The sequence below is a fragment of the Sus scrofa genome, chromosome 11, assembly GCF_054392235.1.
Source record: "Sus scrofa isolate SSC_HxYL_T2T_F1_AM1 chromosome 11, Sscrofa_HxYL_maternal_Yorkshire_Landrace_v2.0, whole genome shotgun sequence".
Lineage (NCBI taxonomy): Eukaryota > Metazoa > Chordata > Mammalia > Artiodactyla > Suidae > Sus > Sus scrofa.
In genome coordinates, this window is record NC_139393.1 from 86,244,523 (window position 1) to 86,265,110 (window position 20,588).

The 20,588-nt window shown below is 52.3% G+C and overlaps 1 protein-coding gene across 6 annotated transcripts in view; it reads right to left on the reverse strand.

Moving 5' to 3' along the window:
- RASA3 (RAS p21 protein activator 3) overlaps window positions 1-3,130 on the reverse strand; it is a 76,909-nt gene extending 73,779 nt beyond the window's left edge. For all 6 annotated transcript variants that reach the window (XR_014820011.1, XR_014820010.1, XR_014820013.1 and 3 more), the window contains exon 1: window positions 2,989-3,130. Coding sequence is in view for 1 of the 6 variants with exons in the window: in XM_003131110.6 (XP_003131158.2) it covers window positions 2,989-3,043 (55 nt within the window). In the remaining 5 variants the exon portion in view is untranslated. The remainder of the gene's footprint in view (window positions 1-2,988) is intronic.
- Between the last annotated feature and the right edge of the window lie 17,458 nt (window positions 3,131-20,588).

The window sequence follows — 20,588 nt, forward strand, 5'->3', positions numbered from 1 at the left end:
AAGAGACTCTTCCCATTTCCCTAGCGCTGCCTCTCAGTGACCAGGTGCATCACACGTTCCAAACGACTTAAGGACTAAGAGGCCAAGGCCCCCAGCCCTGAAAACTCTCAGGCCCCAAACTGTCCTGCTTTTCCCCTCACAACAGCAACAGTGACACTGCCGACCGGCATAACTGGAGGGAGCATTTCTTCCTTTGCCTTTTTCCGGGAGTGAGGGGGCGGGCATTAAGTAAAAGCCTGAACAACACCGTCTTGTAAGCTCCCACCGGACACTGCAGACAATAAGTGCCGGCATTTTGCAAATGGAAAAATGAGGCCATGAACGGGGCGGGTGGGGGGGGACGCTTGCCCGGGTCACCCAGCCAGCAGGCCAGCAGCAGACACAGGGCACGCAGCCAGCCAGCCAGCCTGGAGGCAAGGCTTGGTGATGTGTGGGCCGCCGGGGCAGGGTCTCCCGGAACCAGAGTGCGCCCGGAACCCCTGCACACCTGCCCCTCCTCCATGCCGACCATGGAATCCCTCGTGGTTGCGCCTTCAAACCAAGGCACTCGGCAAGTCGGGCGGAGACGTGGACAGCAGAGGACTGAGGGAAGAAAGGGAGAGCTCAGGGCACCACCCACCACAGCCGGGATCACCACCGACGCGTTCCACCCCCAGGGAAGCCAGACCGAGCCCCACCCCAGCCCCCGTGGTCCCCCTCCGGCTCTCCAGCACAGGCTCTAGTTCAGCAGCACAGCCCAGAGCACCGCTTTGTGCCAGTGTTGGAGGGTGCCCTCCTGTGTATGCAGGCCTTTGCTCCCTGCAAGCCCCAGCCACAGAGGTGGGACACAGATGCTCTGTCCTGCAGCCCAGCTGCAGGAGAGAAAAGGAGAGCTGTAAACACATCCAGGGAGCTGGGCCACCGTGCAGAGGCATTTCTGCTCATCCTTGCTGTTAAAGCCCCCAGACATGGGCAGGGGGCTCCAAAGGTTCTAGTAACACACGGCCCCCACCCAGGGTTAAAGACTGCAGACACTCAGTCACTGCACTGACCCTCAGCCAAGTTGGGTGTTTCTCATGCTTATTTAAAGTGCAGCACACAGGGGAAAAAGCCTAACCAGGCAGCATCTTCAGCCCCCTTTTCTCCACACCCAGCCCCCTACCCCCTGTTGGGCCCAGAACCTGCCTCGAGGATGTGCAAGCAGGCGAGCAGGGCTCCTCTCCCAGGCCTTTGGGTGTCCCCTGGCCGCTGCTTCGCCTCCTGTGCCATTTCGATCCTCTCTGCCCCACAGACACAGTTCCAGAACCCTCCCGAGTCAAGTCTGACACTGCCCATGTGGGGCCTGAACCCCAAAGTTCCCTGACGCCTTCCTGCCCACCACACCCAGAAGCCTGGCACGTCACCCCACCCTTCATGCCCTGTGCTTAAGGAGGCAATCTCAAAGCCTCCGGAGGACCGTGGCCCTGAGGGGCACTTCCCTGCCACTCTTCGGGTGAAGAGCCAATGTGAACCTCTCAGCATGAGAGTGACAGATTCCAACCAAGTAAACAGAAGCCCTCTGCAGGCGCCTCCTCAGGGTCCTACCCGCAGTGCTTCTGAGCCAGCTATCAACAGCGTCGCAGCCATGATCCACAAACCAAAATAAAGCAGACACAGGAAACAACACGCTGATTTGGGGTGGCTGGAATTCCTGAGCAGCACTGAATGTCATCAACAGCTGACACTCAAGCAGTCACTGGGTGCCTGGCTCTGTTCCCGGAGGCCCTTTCTCACAGGGGAATGTGCAGCCCCCCGGGGAGGACAGGGAGTTCAGCGGGCAAGACAGACCCTGGGGACAGGCAACACTCTGAGTCCCGAAAAGCCCTCTCCAACAGGAGCTGGCCCCTCATCCGTGAGAGGACACACTTGTGGCATTAATGTGTAGCAGACACTCCAGGCGCTGATCTTGCTCTGGGGTGAAAAAGTCTTATATCTCCAAGATAAAACAGGACCACCAGGAGAAGGTGACACTCTCTAGATAAACCCAGGAAGTCCAGACATAGCCTTCCAGCTGCACTTCCCTCCCCCAGCTCTTGGGTCCAGTGAGAAAGGCAGGCTGCTCCAGGGACACGACCTGAATGGCAGGCCGGGTGGCCAAAAGCTTCCGCGGCCAGTTCTCAATGGAAGGGGGGAGGGGTGGCTCCTGTGGCTCGCTGCCCTGAGGGAGCCCTGGGCCAGGGCGCTCCACATATTCACACACAGACATACACACACAATCACTCAGGAACACACATATGCACACACAATCCACCTACACAGTCGTGTGCACACCCAGGCACCAGTCAGCAGCCTGCCTCTGCCCCTCGCCCCGGGGCAACATGTGAAAGAGCTCACACGTTCCCAGCAAAGCAAGTTTCTGGGCGCTGCACTGAGCGGAGGTGCGGAACCCCGAGGTGGGTGTTTGGGGCACTAGAAATGTACGCATCCGGAGAGTCCCCACACGCGTGCGCGCGCTCATGCACACGCAGACACACTCCCAGCAGGGATGGGACCCGGGTCCAGCCGCACCTCTCCCTGGTGCAGGCGACCCCACCTGCGGGGACTAGGGGCCGCTCGCGGCGCGGAGGCACCGCGGGGAGCTGCGTCCCCCGAGCTCGGCCCGGCCAGTCCCGCGGAAGGTGGGGAAGGGGCTGCGGTCTCCCAGGAGATGGCGAAGGGGCACTCGGTCCGGCATCTCCCGAAGGTGGGGAGAGAGTTGAGGCCAGAGGTCTCCGGGAAGGTGGGGAGGAAGCCTTGGCCGGGCATCTCCCGAAGGTGGGGAGGAGGTAGCGGCCGGAGGTCTTGGAGGAGGTAGGGAGGGGTCAAGGCTGGGGATCTCCTGGGAGGTGGAGAGGGGAGCGCAAATGAGGAGCGCGCGTCGCCGGGAGGCGCCAGGGCCGCGGCCCTCAGCGAAGGGGTCGGGAGTCTGAGAGCGCCCGCCGATAGCCCCCTGGAAGGCCACGACGCCTCTGCCGGCTCCCGGGAGCTCACCGATCTTGATCTTCACGCTCTGGAAGACTCGGAGACCCTCTTCCTCCACCGCCATGCTGGGTCGGCCCGGAATTCGTGCGCCGAGCCCCGCCGAGCAGCAGGAGCCAGAGCGGCGGCGCAGTCCCCGCGCTCTGCGCGCGTCTCGTCGACCGCGGGTCGGCCGCGCCTCTGTCCCCTGGCTCCGCCCACGCACCCGACCATTGGCCGAGAGCGCGAGCGTGGGCGGTGAGGCTCCGCCCACGGCCCTGCCCAGTTGCCTTGTGCCTGAGGTCCGCAAAGGGGCAGGAGCGAGACGGCTCCGCCCACATCCCAGCCCCAGATCCCCATTGGCCGAACCCCGCAAGGGGGCGTGGTCGGTATCAGAGAAGGGTTGGAAGGTACCACGCCGGGGTGGTTCACCCAGCAGGGAGGATCCCACAAGGGTTGCTGGAGGAACTGGGCCGAGGGGCGCTGGGGGGTACTGGGCGTGGGGAGGGCGCCAGGAGGGGACCGGTCAGCTGTCGCTGGCTCGGGGAGCGGGGGGCGGTGGCGAGGGCCGGGCGGAAGGGGGGGCGGGGACCGGGAGGGCGGGGCGTGGAGGACTAGGGTTGCAAAGAAGGTGGCGGGGGCTAGGCGAGGGGAGGCAGAATCTGGCGGGAGGACGCGGGAATAGGGAGATGTGCACATGATTTTAAGAAACTCAGACCTAAAGGAATCAAGGAAAAGAATTCTCTGGCCCAGCTCGGCCCCCTCAGAGCAAGTCCGCACTTGCGGACCAGCTGCTGGAGACCTGGCCTCTGGAGGAACAAGGGTTCCACTGAGGTTGCTGATTAGGCTCCGCAGATGTCCATTCCCTTCTGATGCCTTCCTGTCCCTCTACCGTGCCCTGGTCTCCCGCCACCTGGCTCTGAGTCTTTCAGGCCACGTGCACTCCTGTCTGCCCTTGCTGATCCCCATGCTACCATCCTCCCCTTATTTTCTGTCTCCTGACTTCCTGTCCACTTATCTCTCCTCTGACTTAGGAGTGCCCAACATCACACACACAGACTTACACACACACACACCAGAATACAAGCTTAATAAAGAGAGAGGCCTGTTTTTCTCACTGTTTTACCTCACTTCCTTAAAAAAAAAAAAAAAATGCTTAGGTACCTGTTGAAAAAGATTACTGACCATTCTTACCCTCCTTCCAGGTCCTCAATCAGCTGCTTGAGGCAACCTTCTCAGGACTGTCAGAGGAGGTGTTTACTCATGGTTTACTGAAGAGGCTGGGGTCAAGCCCCCAGTGTTGCTGCCTCAGGACCCCAGCAGGCTCCTGTAGTTGTGTGGCCACCCAGAGCCCACCCTCCTCCTAGCCAAGACTTGGCCTCCATCAGGGTAACTGAAAAGTAACCCCAGTTCCTGACCTTCTCAGAGGACCAGCTGAAACCCCAGTAGCAGCTGCATTGTTGCCAAGTGGCTCCTCTGTCCCCATCTTCCCCCCATTCTCTCACAGACTTTCCCTCCCAAACACTTCCAACCAGGTCCTGCACATGGATTTCCTCTTTGGAGTCTGTTTCCAAGGGAACCGCTGTAAGGCATCTGGGGCCAGGAGTGTCCAAGGAGTGGCCTCTATGATGGGGTTTGAGAGCCAGATGCTAAATGACAGCTGGCAGCCCTGCCCTGCTGCAGCAGTGCTGAGTTGCCAGGAGGCCTGCTGAGGGGGACACGGTGGGGTGCAGTGTCTCAGGTATTGGAGAAGTTGGAAAAAGCAGGAATCATCTGGACTGTGGAATTAGGTGGTTCTCGTAGAAATCAATGGAATGAAAAAGGTCACAAATTTAAAGAAAAGTGTGACAAAAAGGTTTCCTTGGTACCATGTAAAGATATCCTCATCTCCTGCAGTCAAAGCCGGGACTTAACCTTGAAGACAGTGGTACCCAGAGCTGGTTGAAGGCTCAATCCTTGGAAGGTTGCTGTAACCATTACACTTTGGGGAGGATCATCTGGATTAATGCGTTCAAATCCTTGAATCCTGGGTTCCTCTAAATCTTCTAGACCGGAAGAGGTGTCCCACTGCCCCCATTAGAGTTGAACGCGCCCTCTGTGCTTGAAGGTGATTCTGGGACAGTACACACACCCAGTGCTCTGCCTCCAGCTCCACTCCTCACTGCACCAACATCACCCAGCTGGAGAGGCACTGCATCTGCAAACAGACCCAGGAAACCCAGTAGGGGCAGGGGAGCAAAGACAGAAGCAGAGCCAGGGGACGTTGGACTCAGGAGAGGCAGAGGGTCAAGATAAACCAGGTTAGAGTTGATCGATATGGCCTCATTCAACCGTGGATTTGGCACCCTGGCAAGGACCACAGGACCCTAGCATGGCCTTTGAAAGCCTATAAAAGAGCAGCATCCCACACTGAGTGAAGTGGAAATGCGAAATGGTCACGGTAGGTGGCAGAGGAAGGCATCTGTGCTCAGAGACATGGCACAAGAGAGAAAATACGCTCCATGAAAGCAGGAAATGTGGTTGGTGACTGGGAAAGCCAGAGGACACAGAGTGAGGGAGAAGGTGCCGGTGAGAGCTCAGCTTGGCTGGCCACTGCAGGACTGCTGAGGGTGGAGACGCTGTTGCGGGGAGCACTGGGCTTCCTAAGAGCAGTGAGGATGTTCAGGTGGTGACATCACAGGACCAGGTGGTGACGTTTCACCATCAGAAGCCGGGCAGGTGCAGTTACTGTGCAGCAGGTCTGCAGGGGCAGCGCTGGCACCCTGAGCTGCAAAAGTTCTCGTGATGGTCAGTCAAATGTCTGGGGCAGGACGGAGAGCTGGCCAGCAAAAGCACTACTCCGTTTATGCAATCAAAGCCATCAAAGACAGGGATCAGGAGGCTGAAGAAAGTTGCTTCAATAAAGCGTTACAACCCCCTACCCAGTTTCCAGATGCGAGCCAGCTCTCATCCCCAGAGCCACCAGCTGGAGGAGAGGACACAGCTGCACGTGTTTATGTGAGGGTTCCCCAGGAACTCTTCCCCAAAGGGGCCTGTGGCCATTCATTCAGGCAATTCTACCTGGGAAGGGAAACATTACAGGGTTGGCTGAGCTGGGGTCTGAGCTGAAGGGTCATCATGCCCTGTTGGAGGTCCCAGAAATATATGGGGCCCTGGCCCAGGAGTGGCTCAAAGAGAGCCCCCCACATGATCATTTCCCCTGGCACTAATGATAAAATGGGCAGGGCTGCATGTGACAGTTGTCAGAACACCTGCAGGGGCTCCTTGGTGTGCGGGGCCCTTCCCAGCACAGAAGGCAAGTGGGGTGCTGAGATGGAGAATCAAAACTAGTGACACATCCTGGAGGAAATAGATCACAGAGATCAGACCTCCCTGACAGACCTAAAGGGTTGTTGAAAACACCAGTCCCATGTCTGATACCAGAATAGCCCTGGAAGATGACAGTGAACCACCAAAATCTCAACCACATGGTAGCTCAGGTGCAGCTGCTGTGCCAGGTGTGATGTCACTACCGGGCCACACAGCACAGCTTCTGGTCCACAGTGGATGGCCATGGAACTGAGAAGGGCACTCTTCTCCACCCCCCAGAGAAGGAGAATAAAAGTTCAATTTCATGGCATAGCTCTAGCTCTCACTCAGAGAGAGCTTTCCTGCCCTCTATTCAGATGCAGCCTAGAAAGACCTGGACCACCTGGGCAGGCTGCGGGACATCAGTCTGGCTTGCCATATGGATGATATCGTTTTAATCGGACCAGGTGAGCAAGAAGTTGGCAGTTCATAGCGGAGTTTGATGACATGTGAGCTCTAAGATGCATGTGCTCAGAGGATAGAAACGCGTTATGAAGATGCTCCCACATCAGGCATTGACAAGCAACTCGCTTGCCTACAAGAAGCCCGGAGACCCGCACAGTGCATTTCCTCAATTCCATCGCTGACAAGACTCACCTCCACATCTTCTCAAACCCCGTGTCCTGCACAAAGGAGTTGAGCATTCTTTTCTAAATTAGGAATATTCCCTTAGAGCTGTGATTATGAGAGACAGGAAAATATTGAGGGACTAAAGGAAGAGGTAATGACCTGTAGGAAGTATCTATATTCTCTTATAACTCACGGTCACCTTTTTCTCTCTTCTCTGCACCCCAAAAATATTCTTAAGGAGCATCATCTATCAACAGGTGGATATTTATGTATTGCTAAGGCAATGTAATTAGGTCATTTATTAGTCATATCTGATCAATCTGCTTTCAAAGAGTTTGTAGTGACATACAGTAGATGACCAGTATACAATGAATAATTAAAGGGTACCAAAAAAGACTGAAGGAAGAAATGATTGTATCAAACAATGAATATTGCGTTCAGCTCTGAGTTTCCTGATAGTTAAATTGAAAAGGGAAATATGAACACACGCTATATTCCCTATATGTTACATTACCTAATAAAAGGAAGTGTATCCATTTTTTCAGAAAAGATAATATTTTGGCCAGCTAAGCAATAGGAGAATTTTTTTTTCATAAAGGAATATTCAACAAGCTAGGGAAGGATGTTTTCCATGTCAAATAACCAACCTTTGCTGCTGCGCTCACAACAGTGCCTGGCATGTGGTAAAAGTTCAACTAATATTTGTTGAATAAATGTACTGGTTTCTCCTACTGTCACACAAAAAAAATGGGAACATAACGTTAAATAATAATTCTCTGATAAATTTACTCAGGCTTGTAGGAGTCACGGAATATAGCTCTGGGGACCTAGTAGACTGTGAGAGAATTGGGGAATCCAGAGATATAACACCTGCAGATAATCCTTCTCCACTTCTGGTGGTCTGGGCCACACCGAGGACGAAAGCTATGGAGCGGAGACGTCTGCCCTGAGGTTCCAGGTGGAGGTGCAGAGCCCCGATATCCTGTGCTGCTGGTGGAATGGAGGCCGGGCTCTTCCCAGGCCTGCAAGGAGACAAGGGTGGATGCTTAGTAGCTCCTCCTGGGAAGCGGGGACACGCTGCCCCCCTCCTGGCAGCTCTTCAGGGACCAGGTGCCTAGAAATGGAAAGGAAGTGACAGCGCGTCAGGTTGGAAGCTGGGAAAAGCCACTGGGCTCTCCCATCTCTCTCCTCCCTCTGTGGCAATGGGAGGTCTCGCTTTGAAACTCAGAGGTAAGAGAGAAGCAGCCTGGACCCCTCAGTCCCCACAGGGAGGCAGCTGCCCTGGAATTGTCTTGAGAACGTGAGCAGTCATCTTCTGTCGCGCAAAGCCAGTGAGGTTTAGGGCTCACAGGTAGAGCCAAGCCTCCCTAGCCTCATGAGCAGCAAAACCCTTAACAGTTCGTATGGGACGCTGTTGATTAGTAGCAATACATCTGTCAGTTTGAGTTAATAGTAAAATATAGGCCCAGATATCTAAGGGAGTTACCTGTTGAATAGACTTGTGTAATATGCCTTGATTGCTTCTTATGAAGAACATTCTATGTTCTTATCACGATGAAGTTTAACTTGTTGTTTTGACCATTATTAGCCAAATAGCAAGGAGCTTTTCAAAGACACCCCTGAAAGCAATTACCTAGACTCCAAATCATGTCTCCTTAGCAGTGGCAGGAGGTCATGTGTTTTTTCCCTCTAAAATCCCCGTCAGAGCGTCGCAGGAGCTCATGGGCGAGTACCTGGCTCACAGCACTTGGAGGGGGATTTCCGTCCGTCCGTCCTACAGCAGAATCACGCCGCCAGCTCCAGAGGAGAACCCAGGAGCTGGGGAAAGCCTGCCTCTGAGCACAGATGCTTCCTGTCCAGAGAGCCAGGCTCTGGACACCCAGCCACACACACAGCAGTCCCCAGATGCTCTTCAGATTCTTACAACCAAGCAAAATAGATGTTATCAGTGGCCAGTAGCTTCCCTATGAAACATTAGATTGAGAGACTCAACATAATATTAAAGAGACTTGAAAAGGGCCAAAATGACACCCATGTGTCTACCATTATACTGTATTTCCTTCAAGGTTTTAGTACTATTTATAGACAGTCTCATGCAGTGGCCATACAATTTGTCTGAATGAGTGTTCACTCTGTTTAGTGATTCATTCATTTAGCACAGCCCTCACGGAGCTCTGGGCATGTGTCCAGAAGCTGCGAGGTCCCTAGGGAGACAAAGCAGGCACCCGCCCAGGTGGCTGCGCTGACCACCGGAGGGCTCTGCTCCCAGGGATGCCCCTCCTCCTGCAGCACCTCCACCCCCACCCCCGGCAGGGTGGAAAATCACAGGGAGAGGCCCAGAAGCAGGCGCAGTCTCGAAGGACACGTGGTGGTGCCGGATCAACACTGAGCACCCACTTCTGAGGTTGTGGGGATTTGACAGCTCCTCACCCATTCACAGAAGCTGTGTTGCCATCACTCCCAGTTTCAGGGCCGTGGGTGGCGCAGAAGAGGGTGGCAGCCAGCCAGACTGTTCATCCTAGGGAGGCCCTGTGATCACAGAGAGGTAGGAAGACAAAGCGGGGGCTCCGGGCAAGCATGGCATCTGTGGGCATAATAACTGCCCTTCAGCTTTGAGTGTGACAATGATGGGCTGACCCTGCTCTTATTATACATGTGGCCTGGGACAGGACAGGGGCGGGCTCTCCCCTCCCCTAACCCCCCAGCTCCTGGAAGGTGCGACTTTCCGGCAACACCAGCCCCAACCTGGGACATGTGGAGACAGACAGGCAGTGGCTCTGGCCCTGCATTCCCTTGGGCTCCCCTCCTGAACTCCACCCCCCCAAGGCTGATGGGGGTCAGTCCCCCAGGCCAGGGTGAGTCTGCAGCCAGTGTTGGAGAGGCCTCACACACCAGGCCCTTCCTCCCTCTGGGAAGAAAACCTCCTTCAAAGACAGGGCGCTCGCCACGCCAGTGTCCACTGACGCCCTAAACCAGAAGCAGCCTCCACTCACCCGTCCACAGGCAAAGAGTCAACAAACTCTACTCAGTGGCAGGAAGGAGCAAACGACTGACACATAACCCAGGGACCTCAGGCCTGTGGGAGAGCCTGTCTCAGTCACCGCACGATTCCCTTCATGGGACTTAAACACGACAAACGAGAGACGGAGAGTGGGCAGCGGTTGTCAGGGGCCAGGGAAGGGAGCACGGTGGCTGTGGGTGTAGCCACAGCAGCGGGATCCAGGGGGATGCTCTGTGTCCTGGCAGTGGTGCTGGCCACACAAGTCTGCACGTGGGACAGAACGGCACAGCTGCACACTCGTACACATCCGCACACACGCATACGCACTCACACACGCCTGTGACACGGGTGCATCCATGTGCGCCTGGGCTGCATCTCTGCTGGAATCTGCACAGTCACCACATTATGCAAAATGTCACCCTTGGAGGAAACAGGGAGGCCACACGGGGTCGGGGTCTTACCCCTTATAACTCTGTGAATCTACCGTTATCTCAAGTTAAAAACTTTGTTTGGTGAAAGGACCAGATGGGAATGGATATACCCATGCTCCCACCCCTGCTGCTCCTGCTGCAGCCCCACAGCCACGTCCTGTCCTGCGAGTCTCCAACCTGGTGGCCCAGGAAGGGCATCCCCTCCTGCCTGCTCACCGGGCCCTGCAAGGGGACCGTCCTTGATGTCATGAGAGGGTGACGTGGCATCCCTGTTCTCATCGTGAACTGGCAGCCCCAGGGCCCAAGGACATAGCGGCCTTGCCGCCTCCCTCCTTTCCAGGGTCTCCTCTTCCAGAACCTCCCCGTTTATCTGCGTTTCCCGCAGGAAGCACAGAGACCGACAGCCCTCTTTGCTCTGAGAGGTCCGCTGCAGCATGGGAGTGTGGCCCTCTGGATGGCTGCTCTTACACCAACACCGGCAGCACAGTAGCTGGTGTCCCAAAGCCAGAACAGCTCAAATTCTTGTTAAAAGACCTGTAAGAGCCACTGACCAGATAGAAGCACACAAACACTTATCCTGACCAGACAAAATGTGTTCTACAAGCCTATATTCTAGTTTCACTTAATCTCATCTGGATCTTTTAGTTCTGAAATTGATTTCAGGACCCTCAGGTAGATAGTGAAACAAGTATCCTGGAGGTACCAGCTCTCAAGAAAAAACCGCATTTTCAGGAGTTTTCCAGCTGGTTGTTGAACAGAACCTTTCTCCAGAATCACATTCTCTACGCTTACAAAGTTTAGAGATCTGTTCAAGCACCTGCTCCTGAAGTTACCCCGTCTGTAAGACGCAGAGACACTGTATAAGGGCAGCGGGGGACTGCAGGGTTCCTGGGCTGCAGCACCAACTGGGGCCCAGGTAGCGGGAAGCCATGAGCTCCCTGCTGGAGCATCTGTAATTCCAGCCACACCCCAACTTGCACAGCTGAAGGAACTCCTGAGGCCGCTGGATGGAGAGGGAGGAGGCCAGGGGCCGGAGCAGCGGGAATAGCACCCGGTCACACAGGGTCTCGTCCCCACCACGGGGCCTGAGATGCAGACGGAGGCCAATGCGGGGTTTGAACAGAGACTCAGTCACCTGAATCAGGTTCCCAGAGGATCTCTCTTGCTGCCAGGTCAGGAGTAGGTGCCGTGCCTGTGCTGGTGGGCAGGTGGGGTGTGTGTGGGGGGTCTCCAGGACTTAAGCTTAGGGGGTGCAGGGTCATCAGGCCTCCAGAGCTAACCCCCTCCCTAGAGCAGGGCTTCACACAAGGGAGGCAGGAATTGCCTTCCAGCCTCCCCCTCCCTGGGCAAGTCTGCACTGTGGCCGTGGCCGTGGCCCAGGTCTGCCCTCCCATCACACACGTTTCTTGGCCCAAAGGGAGTTTAAGAGGTGGATCAAAATGAGGGTAAGGCCTGCGGCGGCGTCTCAGCTGCTGGGGTAAGAACGCGTGCTGGTTTAGCAGCTCTTCTGAGCTGTGAGGACCCAGGAGTGAAGGTTTGGTGGGTTGTCAAGTGTTGGGACGGTAAATCGCTAGCACCATTTCTGGACTGCTGACCAACCAGAGCACCTTGGGGGCACACCTCCCCGAGTTCCTTTCCAGCTCTCAGTGCCGAGTCCCCAATTGAGAAGTCCCATGGCTGGAAACACATACAGATTTAATGTCTTTAACTCTTTTTTTCCTTTTCTTTTTCTTTCTTATTTATTTATGTATTTATGTACGTATTTATTTATTTATTTTTGGTCTATTTGGGGCCACATACACGACATATGGAGGTTCCCAGGCCAGGGGTCAAATCGGAGCCGCAGCTGTAAGCCACAGCCACAGCCTTAAGCCACCGAGCGAGGCCAGATTTGAAACGGGCATCCTTGTGGATACTATGTCGGATTCATTTCCACTGAGCCACACAATAGAAACCACTTCTTTAACTCTTTAGTGGGGGTTAAGGCAAAGAGGTGAGAAAAGTAACCAGAAGCAACGCTCCATCCCAAAATGAGAATCTGCCTTTTATTTCTGGCCCTGTTCTCAACTGCTAGGTATATATTAGCCTCATCTCTGCGTCAGTCTTCTCATAAGATAATTAGAAAATTTTTTAAACAGTTGCATGGTATTTTCAATTTTTTATTCAAAAGGACTGCATTTATTTCTCATGTTTGGAGAGGGTCTTATACTCCTTTCTTTCTTTCTTTCCTTCCTTCCTTCCTTCCCTCCCTCCCTCCCTCCCTCCCTCTCTCTCTCTCTCTTTCTTTCTTTCTTTCCTTCTTTCCTTCTTTCTTTTCTTTCTTTCTTTCCCTCCTTCCTTCCTTCCTTCCTTCCTTCCTTCCTTCCTTCCTTCCTTCCTTCCTTTCTTTCTTTCTTTCTTTCTTTCTTTCTTTCTTTCTTTCTGCTTTTTAGGGCCACACCTGAGGCATATGGAGGTTACCAGGCTAGGGGTCTAATGGGAGCTACTGCTGTCAGTCTACGCCACAGCCACAGCAACACAGGATCCAAGCCACATCTGTGACCTACACCACAGCACCGGATCCTTAACCCACTGAGCGAGGCCAGGGATCAAACCTGCAACACCATGGTTCCTAGTTGGATTCATTTCCACTGCACCACGATGGGCACTCGCAAGGATCTTATACTTTTGCTTCATCTTTGTTTTCATATTTTTTTTTGTTTTGTTCTCTAAACTAAATGCCAACATTTAAGCTCTATATAGATAGGCATAGCTGTTTAATTATCAGTTTGAGACTCTTAAGTTATCTTCAGATATTCAAAGGCTTTTGTGCTAACAGATTTTTTAAAAATTCTCAACCATGTTCATAATGTCCTGACAGCTGGATGTCTCTACAAGTCTTTCAGGGCTAATGGAGGAGGCCCAGCTTGACCCAGAGCCCGTCAAGAATCGCCAGCAATATTTAACTCCTCAACACTGCGCGCAAACGCTTAATCCCTGGTTAAGTTACCAGACTCTATTTGAAGCTCAGAAAGGCTCATGTCATAGCTGATCCCAAAGCTAACTTTTCGCCCAGAATCTGGTCAGCAAGGAGAGCAGCTCTGAGGGTCTGTGCGCACCTGCATCTCTCAGCGACCTCTCCATCGTGCCCCCCCCCACAAGAAGTCTGTGCCCACCAGGTGTCCTCCCATGGCATGGCAGGGCTGAGGGCTCAGGGCCATGTCTCGTCTGCTCAGAGCAGCTCTGAGATCACAGTCTTCTGCTGCTGTTGCAGAAGATACCCATCCCAAGACAACACAACACACGGGAAGTCAGCCACTGGGAGTCAACATGATATGTGGCCATTTCTCAAGTGGCAGAAACAACCTCTACTAAGTGCATTTTAAGTCAACTGTGAAGTGATGCAGGTACGACAACAATTTATAGGGCTACTGTCTTTACTTCGTCTCATGTTTCCTCCTTAAGAAATAAAAAAGGAGTTCCCATCATGACGCAGCGGAAATGAATCTGACTAGGAACCATGAGGTTGCGGGTTCCATCCCTGGCCTCGCTGAGGTGGTTAAGGATCTGTTTTGCCGTGAGCTGTGGTGTAGGTTGCAGACGTGGCTCGGATCCCGTGTTGCTGTGGCTCTGGCATAGGCTGGCAGCTACAGCTCCAATTAGACCCCTAGCTTGGGAACCTCCATGCGCTGCAGGTGCAGCCCTAAAAAGACAAAAGACAAAAAAGAAAAGAAAGGAAAGGAAAGGAAAGGAAGAGAAGAGAAGAGAAGAGAAGAGAAGAGAAGAGAAGAGAAGAGAAGAGAAGAGAAAAGAAAAGAAAAGAAGAGAAAAGGAAAGAAGAGATTGTGTTTTGCACACACACACTAACCCATCTTCCAGTCTTCTCAGCCCTGAAGATTTTGCCCAGGGCTGGCCACACTGGCACATCACCTACAAAGTGCAGTAAAAGCTAAAATGCGGTTGAGAAAACAGGGGCTGAATTTCGGATCATCCCCGCCTTATTTCTTTCTCAAAAAATCTGTGCTTATCAGTCTCACTGTTACTGGGGCCGAAAAGAACATTCTTTCTTTTTTTTTTGTCTTTTTCGCCATTTCTTGGGCCGCTCCTGCGGCATATGGAGGTTCCCAGGCTAGGGGTCGAATCGGAGCTGTAGCTGCCAGCCTACGCCAGAGCCACAGCAATGCAGGATCCGAGCCACGTCTGCGACCTACACCACAGCTCACGGCAACGCCGGATCGTTAACCCACTGAGCAAGGGCAGGGACCGAACCTGCAACCTCATGGTTCCTAGTCGGATTCGCTAACCACTGCGCCACAACGGGAACTCCAGAACATTCTTTCTAATTACACACAACTGCACTTTGGTGCTAATTACGCTGATTACACATCTCTCTCCATCACTGCACATGGTGCAATTGACTTCAAGTGCTTTGCAGATACAATGCCTGATGTTTCAGTAACTAAGTCAGCAGTTGAGCTGGCTCAGGTGGCTAGCATGTGCCACCTGCTGGAAACACTGACAATGTCCCAGTGAGAAAGAAGCCTGGAAAGTGGCAAACTCAGGCTCCTGGGTCTCAGCAGGTCCAGGGCTGAGTGCCGGTGGTCAGGCCACAGGTCCTCCAGCTACTTGGGGTTATTCCAGATCTTTCCCAGCCATTGGGTTACTGAGGTGCTTCTGTTAATCTCAAGCCCACTCCACCCCCACCCTGGACCTTCACCTGATGAGCCTGGAACCAGATCACAGGAAAAGTGTCTGGCTGGGTCCCACCCTGAGGGTCTGACTCGGGAAGTCCATGGCAGGCCCAGAATTTGCGTTTTCTGTCAGCTCCCAATTTTCTGGGAAGGACTGACTAGCAGTCCCAGTCTACCATGGACTAAGAGTGTTCTTTGGACAGAGGACTTCAGTTTTAAAGCCAGAGAAGTTCTGGGACGAACCTGGGACTGCACTTTGAGACACTGACCTGAAGCCCCCGCCCCCTAGTAAAGAGTTCTACCGCTAATACTAGCTAATACTAACAGTCCAGAACTCATGTCCTCATGGCAGACCCCCTCTGAGATGTAAATGCACTAGGACCACAGAACAAGTCCTAACACCTAATCTGAATTTGTTTACAAAAAATTTTCTCTTATAAAGAGAAACTTTGGGAGTTCCCGTCATGGCTCAGTGGTTAATGAATCTGACTAGAAACCATGAGGTTGTGGGTTCCATCCCTGGCCTCGCTCAGTGGGTTAAGGATCCGGCATCGCCATGAGCTGTGGTGTAGGTCACAGATGCGGCTCAGATCCTGTGTTGCTGTGGCTGTGGTGTAGGCCGGCGGCTACAGCTCCGATTAGTCCCCTAGCCTGGGAACCTCCATATGCCACGGGTGTGGCCCTAAAAAGACAAAAAAAAAAAAAAAAAAGAGGAACTTTGAAAGAGGTAGTTGTTCAAATGGGAGGGGGGACCTTTCAGAGACCATAGTGCATCTAAGCTAAAGAGGAATTTTATATACTTCAGTTCTTTAGGTGTTAGCTCTACACTTTATAAAATGTTATGTTCTTTTCCAATGGTGTGTAGAATCATTTCCACATCTTCATTTTATGCACTAAATAGCTTTAGCTTCATCCACTAACTTTTTAACAAAAGTGCTCTATTTAGTTATATAACAACCACCACACACCTTGTGGCTTAAAGTGGCGTCTCTCTCCTGATTCTGGGGGTTGGAGGGCGGTTCTCCAGGAGGTGGGGCTGGTGGTCTAGGAGGGCCTCACTCACCAGTGCAGAGGGGTGGCCATGGTTCCCTACCATTCAGTCACTTGTTCTCAGGGAAGCAAACTGGGATAACTCGGCAGCAAAGGGGTTCCCCACAGTACAAGCGGCAAACCCAAGATCCATGCGCTTTTCAAGCATCTGCTTGTGTCCTAGTGGTCAAACCAAGTCACGTGGTCCAACCCAGAAGCAGCGTGGAAAGGACCACACGGGCTCAGACACAGGCCTTGTGCAATTTGCCACCATCTATCTTTCTTAATAAAAATGCCGTTGTTTCTAAATTGCCTTTCAAAGCAATTTGTGAGAAAGGAAAGGCTCACTACCAGAGCACTACCCAGCAGAGCGCTAACCAGCAGAGCCCTAACCAACAGAACACTACCCAGCAGAGCGCTAACCAGCAGAGCCCTAACCAACAGAACACTAACCAGCAGAGAGCTAACCAGAAGAGCGCTAACTACCAGAGCACTATTCAGCAGAGTGCCAACCAGCAGAGAGCCAACCAGCAGTCACCTCTGTGACTGCTGTCACCCCATCTTGCAAGGTAGAAATCTGTCCTGCCAGCCTGCTTCGTCAGGTCACCAGCCCTGGTCCCACCCAAGGAAAGGGCAGAGGGGGCAAATCCATAACCCAAAGGCCCCACCCGAGAAATAGCAGCCTCTTCCCCTCACCTCCCCCTGGTGAGGAGTTTACCCATGGCCGCCGGCACAGGAGGGACACAGACGCGGTCAGCCACGTGAAGGCTCAATGCTGCGTCCCCTGAGCTGCTGCTGATGGTGCTGAGCTTGTCTGCATCCTTGGCCGATGCTCCAACACCCACCGGCCAGTCTGCACAGCTAGTTGCAACCGGATCTCCCCAGCCCCTGGGGTCAGGTTCTTGCATCACGTCTTCTTTCTGCTCGGGGAGTTTTCTGCTGTTACGTCTTTGTAATCACTTGCCCTTCTCTTCTCCTTTCTGAAATCCCAGTAGTCAGACATTTTACTCCCAAGCTGCTCAAAGGCCCTTACCTCTCCTTGTGTGTTTCTGCATCGCAAGTCCATCCAGCAAGCTCTGTTGCGAGCCTCCCTCGAGCTCCATCCTGGCTGCCATCTCTTCCATGGGATTTTAAGTTCCGCAATCAAATTTTGATTTCTTTCCTATTCTCTGCCTGTTCATAAATAGCATCCTGTTCTCACATTTTGGATTGTGCGGTATTTTCTTGAATGTTTCTGAAGACAACAATTCGACTTTTGGTTTTCTTTCTTTTGTTTCCCACCTAGCCCCTCCCCAGGTCAGCGGACTGTGTGGATCTTCGGCTTGTCCCCTTTCGCTGCCTTCCTCTTCAGGCCGTGGGACGAGCCTCAGCCTCCTTCGATGACCTGCTGTAGGTTTGCCATGGACTCTGAGTGGAACGTAGCTGGTGGGGGTGCGTTCAGGGTCCACAGATGGGGTTTGGTGCTTTACTTAGACAGATGGGTGAGGAGCTAATTGGCCCTAGACTGGCAATTCCCCTCCTCCCCGCCGCACCACTCCAACCCAAACCAGAATAAGGGAGATTTCACTCTGGGGACCAGCCCGGCTGTTGGCTCAGGGCTTGGGAGAAGACCCCTCTCCTGTCTGCCCTTCAGGGGAGGGGAGGGGCAGAGGGGCAGGTGCGGGAGCCTGCTCACAACAACTGCACCCGTGTCCACCCCCCAACCCCCCGCCAGCCCCTCCAGGGTCCTGCCTACAGGGTGAAACCTGCCTCACCTTCCCTCCACACTTTCCCTCCTTTTGCACCCTCAGAGACTGCTTGTCTTTCTAGTGCCCTGTCCTTCCTGCCTCCCTGCGGGCGTCCCCTTCCAGCCTGGCCCCAGGAGGAAGGAGGCCCAGTGGTTGGAGCGCATCCAGGCCCCCTGATGTGGAAATGAAGTCGACCCATTTCTCTCCTGGAGCCTAAGTAACGCTGAGATGGAGGCATTAGTCTTTAGTAGTTCTCCCGTAGGCAGGACTCAGTGCAGGCCCTTAGAAACCACCTCTACTGCTGGTCCACATTAAATATACCAATCATCCCTCCTTTGTTCTCTTGTCTGATCACTTCAGATGTTTTCAGCTTGTGCTGAAACGCTTGACATTTTTTTGTCTCCGGGCACCTCTTTGTCACTACTGAATATGCCCTTTTGGACGACACGGTTCTCTAGATCAAGGCCAGCCTGGAGGGGAGGGCTGACAAATGCATGTGTACATGGATGGGCTCTGAACCAGCCCCGTCTTGAATCCCTGTCTGTGTGGGGCTCCAAAGGCCTGTTAGCTGCTGTCCTGTCTCCATCACGGTCCTGGACACGCTGTAGAATGCTGCAAGCTCCCACAGACCCCCTTCCTGTGGGCCATCTCAGCTCTGTTAGGGTGCTGTGTGGTGCAAGTAAAAATCTTCTGGTTTCACTAATATGCCAGATCCCTATCCTCAGATATAAAGAGAAGAAAATGCAGCACTATTTTCAATAGCTAAGACATGGAAACAACCTAAATGTCCATCAACCGAGGAGTGGCTCAAGAAGATATGGTACATATACACAACGGAATATTACTCGGCCATTAAAATGAATGAAATGCTAGCATTTTTAGCAACATAGATGGACCTAGAAATTACCATGCTAAGTGAAGTCAGCCATACAATGAGACACCAGCATCAAATGCTTTCACTGACATGAGGAATCTGAAAAAAGGACAGACTGAACTTCTTTGCAGAACAGATACTGACTCACACACTTTGAAAATCTTATGGTCTCCAAAGGAGACAGTTTGGGGGGTGCGGGGATGTGCTGGGGTTGTGGAATGGAAATCCTATAAAATTGGATTGTGATGATCATTGTACAACTACAAATGTAATAAATTCATTGAGTAATAAAAATAAATAAATAATAAAGAGAAGAAAAAAACAGTGTCTTACTGACCATGCACTCTACTTACCCAATGTCACCCCAGTGGCCCCACTGAATTGGGAAGAATTGTGCTGACTCAATGTCCAATTCACTTACACCCTTTAAAATTAGATGTCAAAGCAAATTGTTATTCCACACTCATGGGCCAAACATCATGTACCACAGATATTAGTTGTTAGCCTTAACATTTAAGACACAAGCCATGAAATATCTGTTTGTTCGGTTTCTATGAGTCCCAAGGTGTTTTCCTCAAGAAAAAGCACAGATCCCAAAGCTGATATTATTTGGCATCAAAAGAAAATGGGTTAAACTTCCAAAGAGAAAATGATTAGTGTCTTCCCAAGGCCTTGGGGTTGGGGTCTTAGAGTGCAGGTGGGGGCCCTGGGCTTCAGCTTCTTTAGCTTCAGGGTAAGTCTGTATTTTTCCTGCAGAGAGACCAGTGGTATAGGAGCAGGTGGGAAAGAAGAAAGGCAGGGCCAGGGGAGGGATGGGAACAGAAATTTTAGGGTTGGGCAGTGAGCAAGTAAGATTTAGGAAATTTAAATCTTGGTGTGGCCCCCATGGAGACTCAGGGTCAGAGACCTGGTTGAAAGGGACCCGGAAGCTCGTGAGGCAGCTGCTGAACCAAGGGAGGCATGGAGGATGCCGCAGCCCCCGCCACCCCGTCCCTGCCCTCTGCTTCTCCGGCCATGTCAGCACACAGAGGAAGGAAGACCCTCACCTGCACCTCCTTACCTGGAAGAAACCAACAGCTTGTCTTCAGCTAAAGACCTGGTCAAACCTAACTTTTATGTCCTTGACACCAAGATATCTCCTATGACGTCTGCAGAAGAAGGTGAATTATTACCAGTGAAACACAATCACCACAGAGGTCGAGGAGAAAGGAAATGTCACAGGACCAAGAGTCAGAACCCCTGGGCTTGGCTCTGCTTCCACCGGAGCCGGGCCTACTGTGCGTGGCTGTAACAATTGTCATTACTACTTCCTGGATCTGGTGCTGTTTTGACAGCAATTTCTTCCACTTAAAAAAATTAAGTAGCTCAAGAGTGCCTCTAGCCCAGGATAAGATGACTACAGGGCAATTTTCTGACATTTAAACTCAGTTTTTCCCTGGAAGAAACAAGCTTTAAGAACTCACTGATTTAGTATTAATGAAACCATGACTGACGGGAAAGTACAAAAGGAGGGAGACTAATAAACAGAACTACTTAAGATATAACCATGTAATGTAACCAGTATAACCACGTAACTGTAACCAGTATAACCATGTAATATAACCAATACAACCATGTAACTCTAACCAATACAACCATGTAACTCTAACCAGTATAACCATGTAATAGAACCAATACAACCATGTAACTCTAACCAATACAACCATGTAACTCTAACCAGTATAACCATGTAATAGAACCAATACAACCATGTAACTCTAACCAATACAACCATGTAACTCTAACCAGTATAACCATGTAATAGAACCAATACAACCATGTAACTCTAACCAATACAACCATGTAACCCTAACCAATATAACCATGTAACTCTAACCAATATAACCAAGTCGCTCTAACCAATATAATCATGTAACTGTAACCAATAAAGCCATGTAACTCTAACCAATATAACCATGTAACTCTAACCAATACAACCATGTA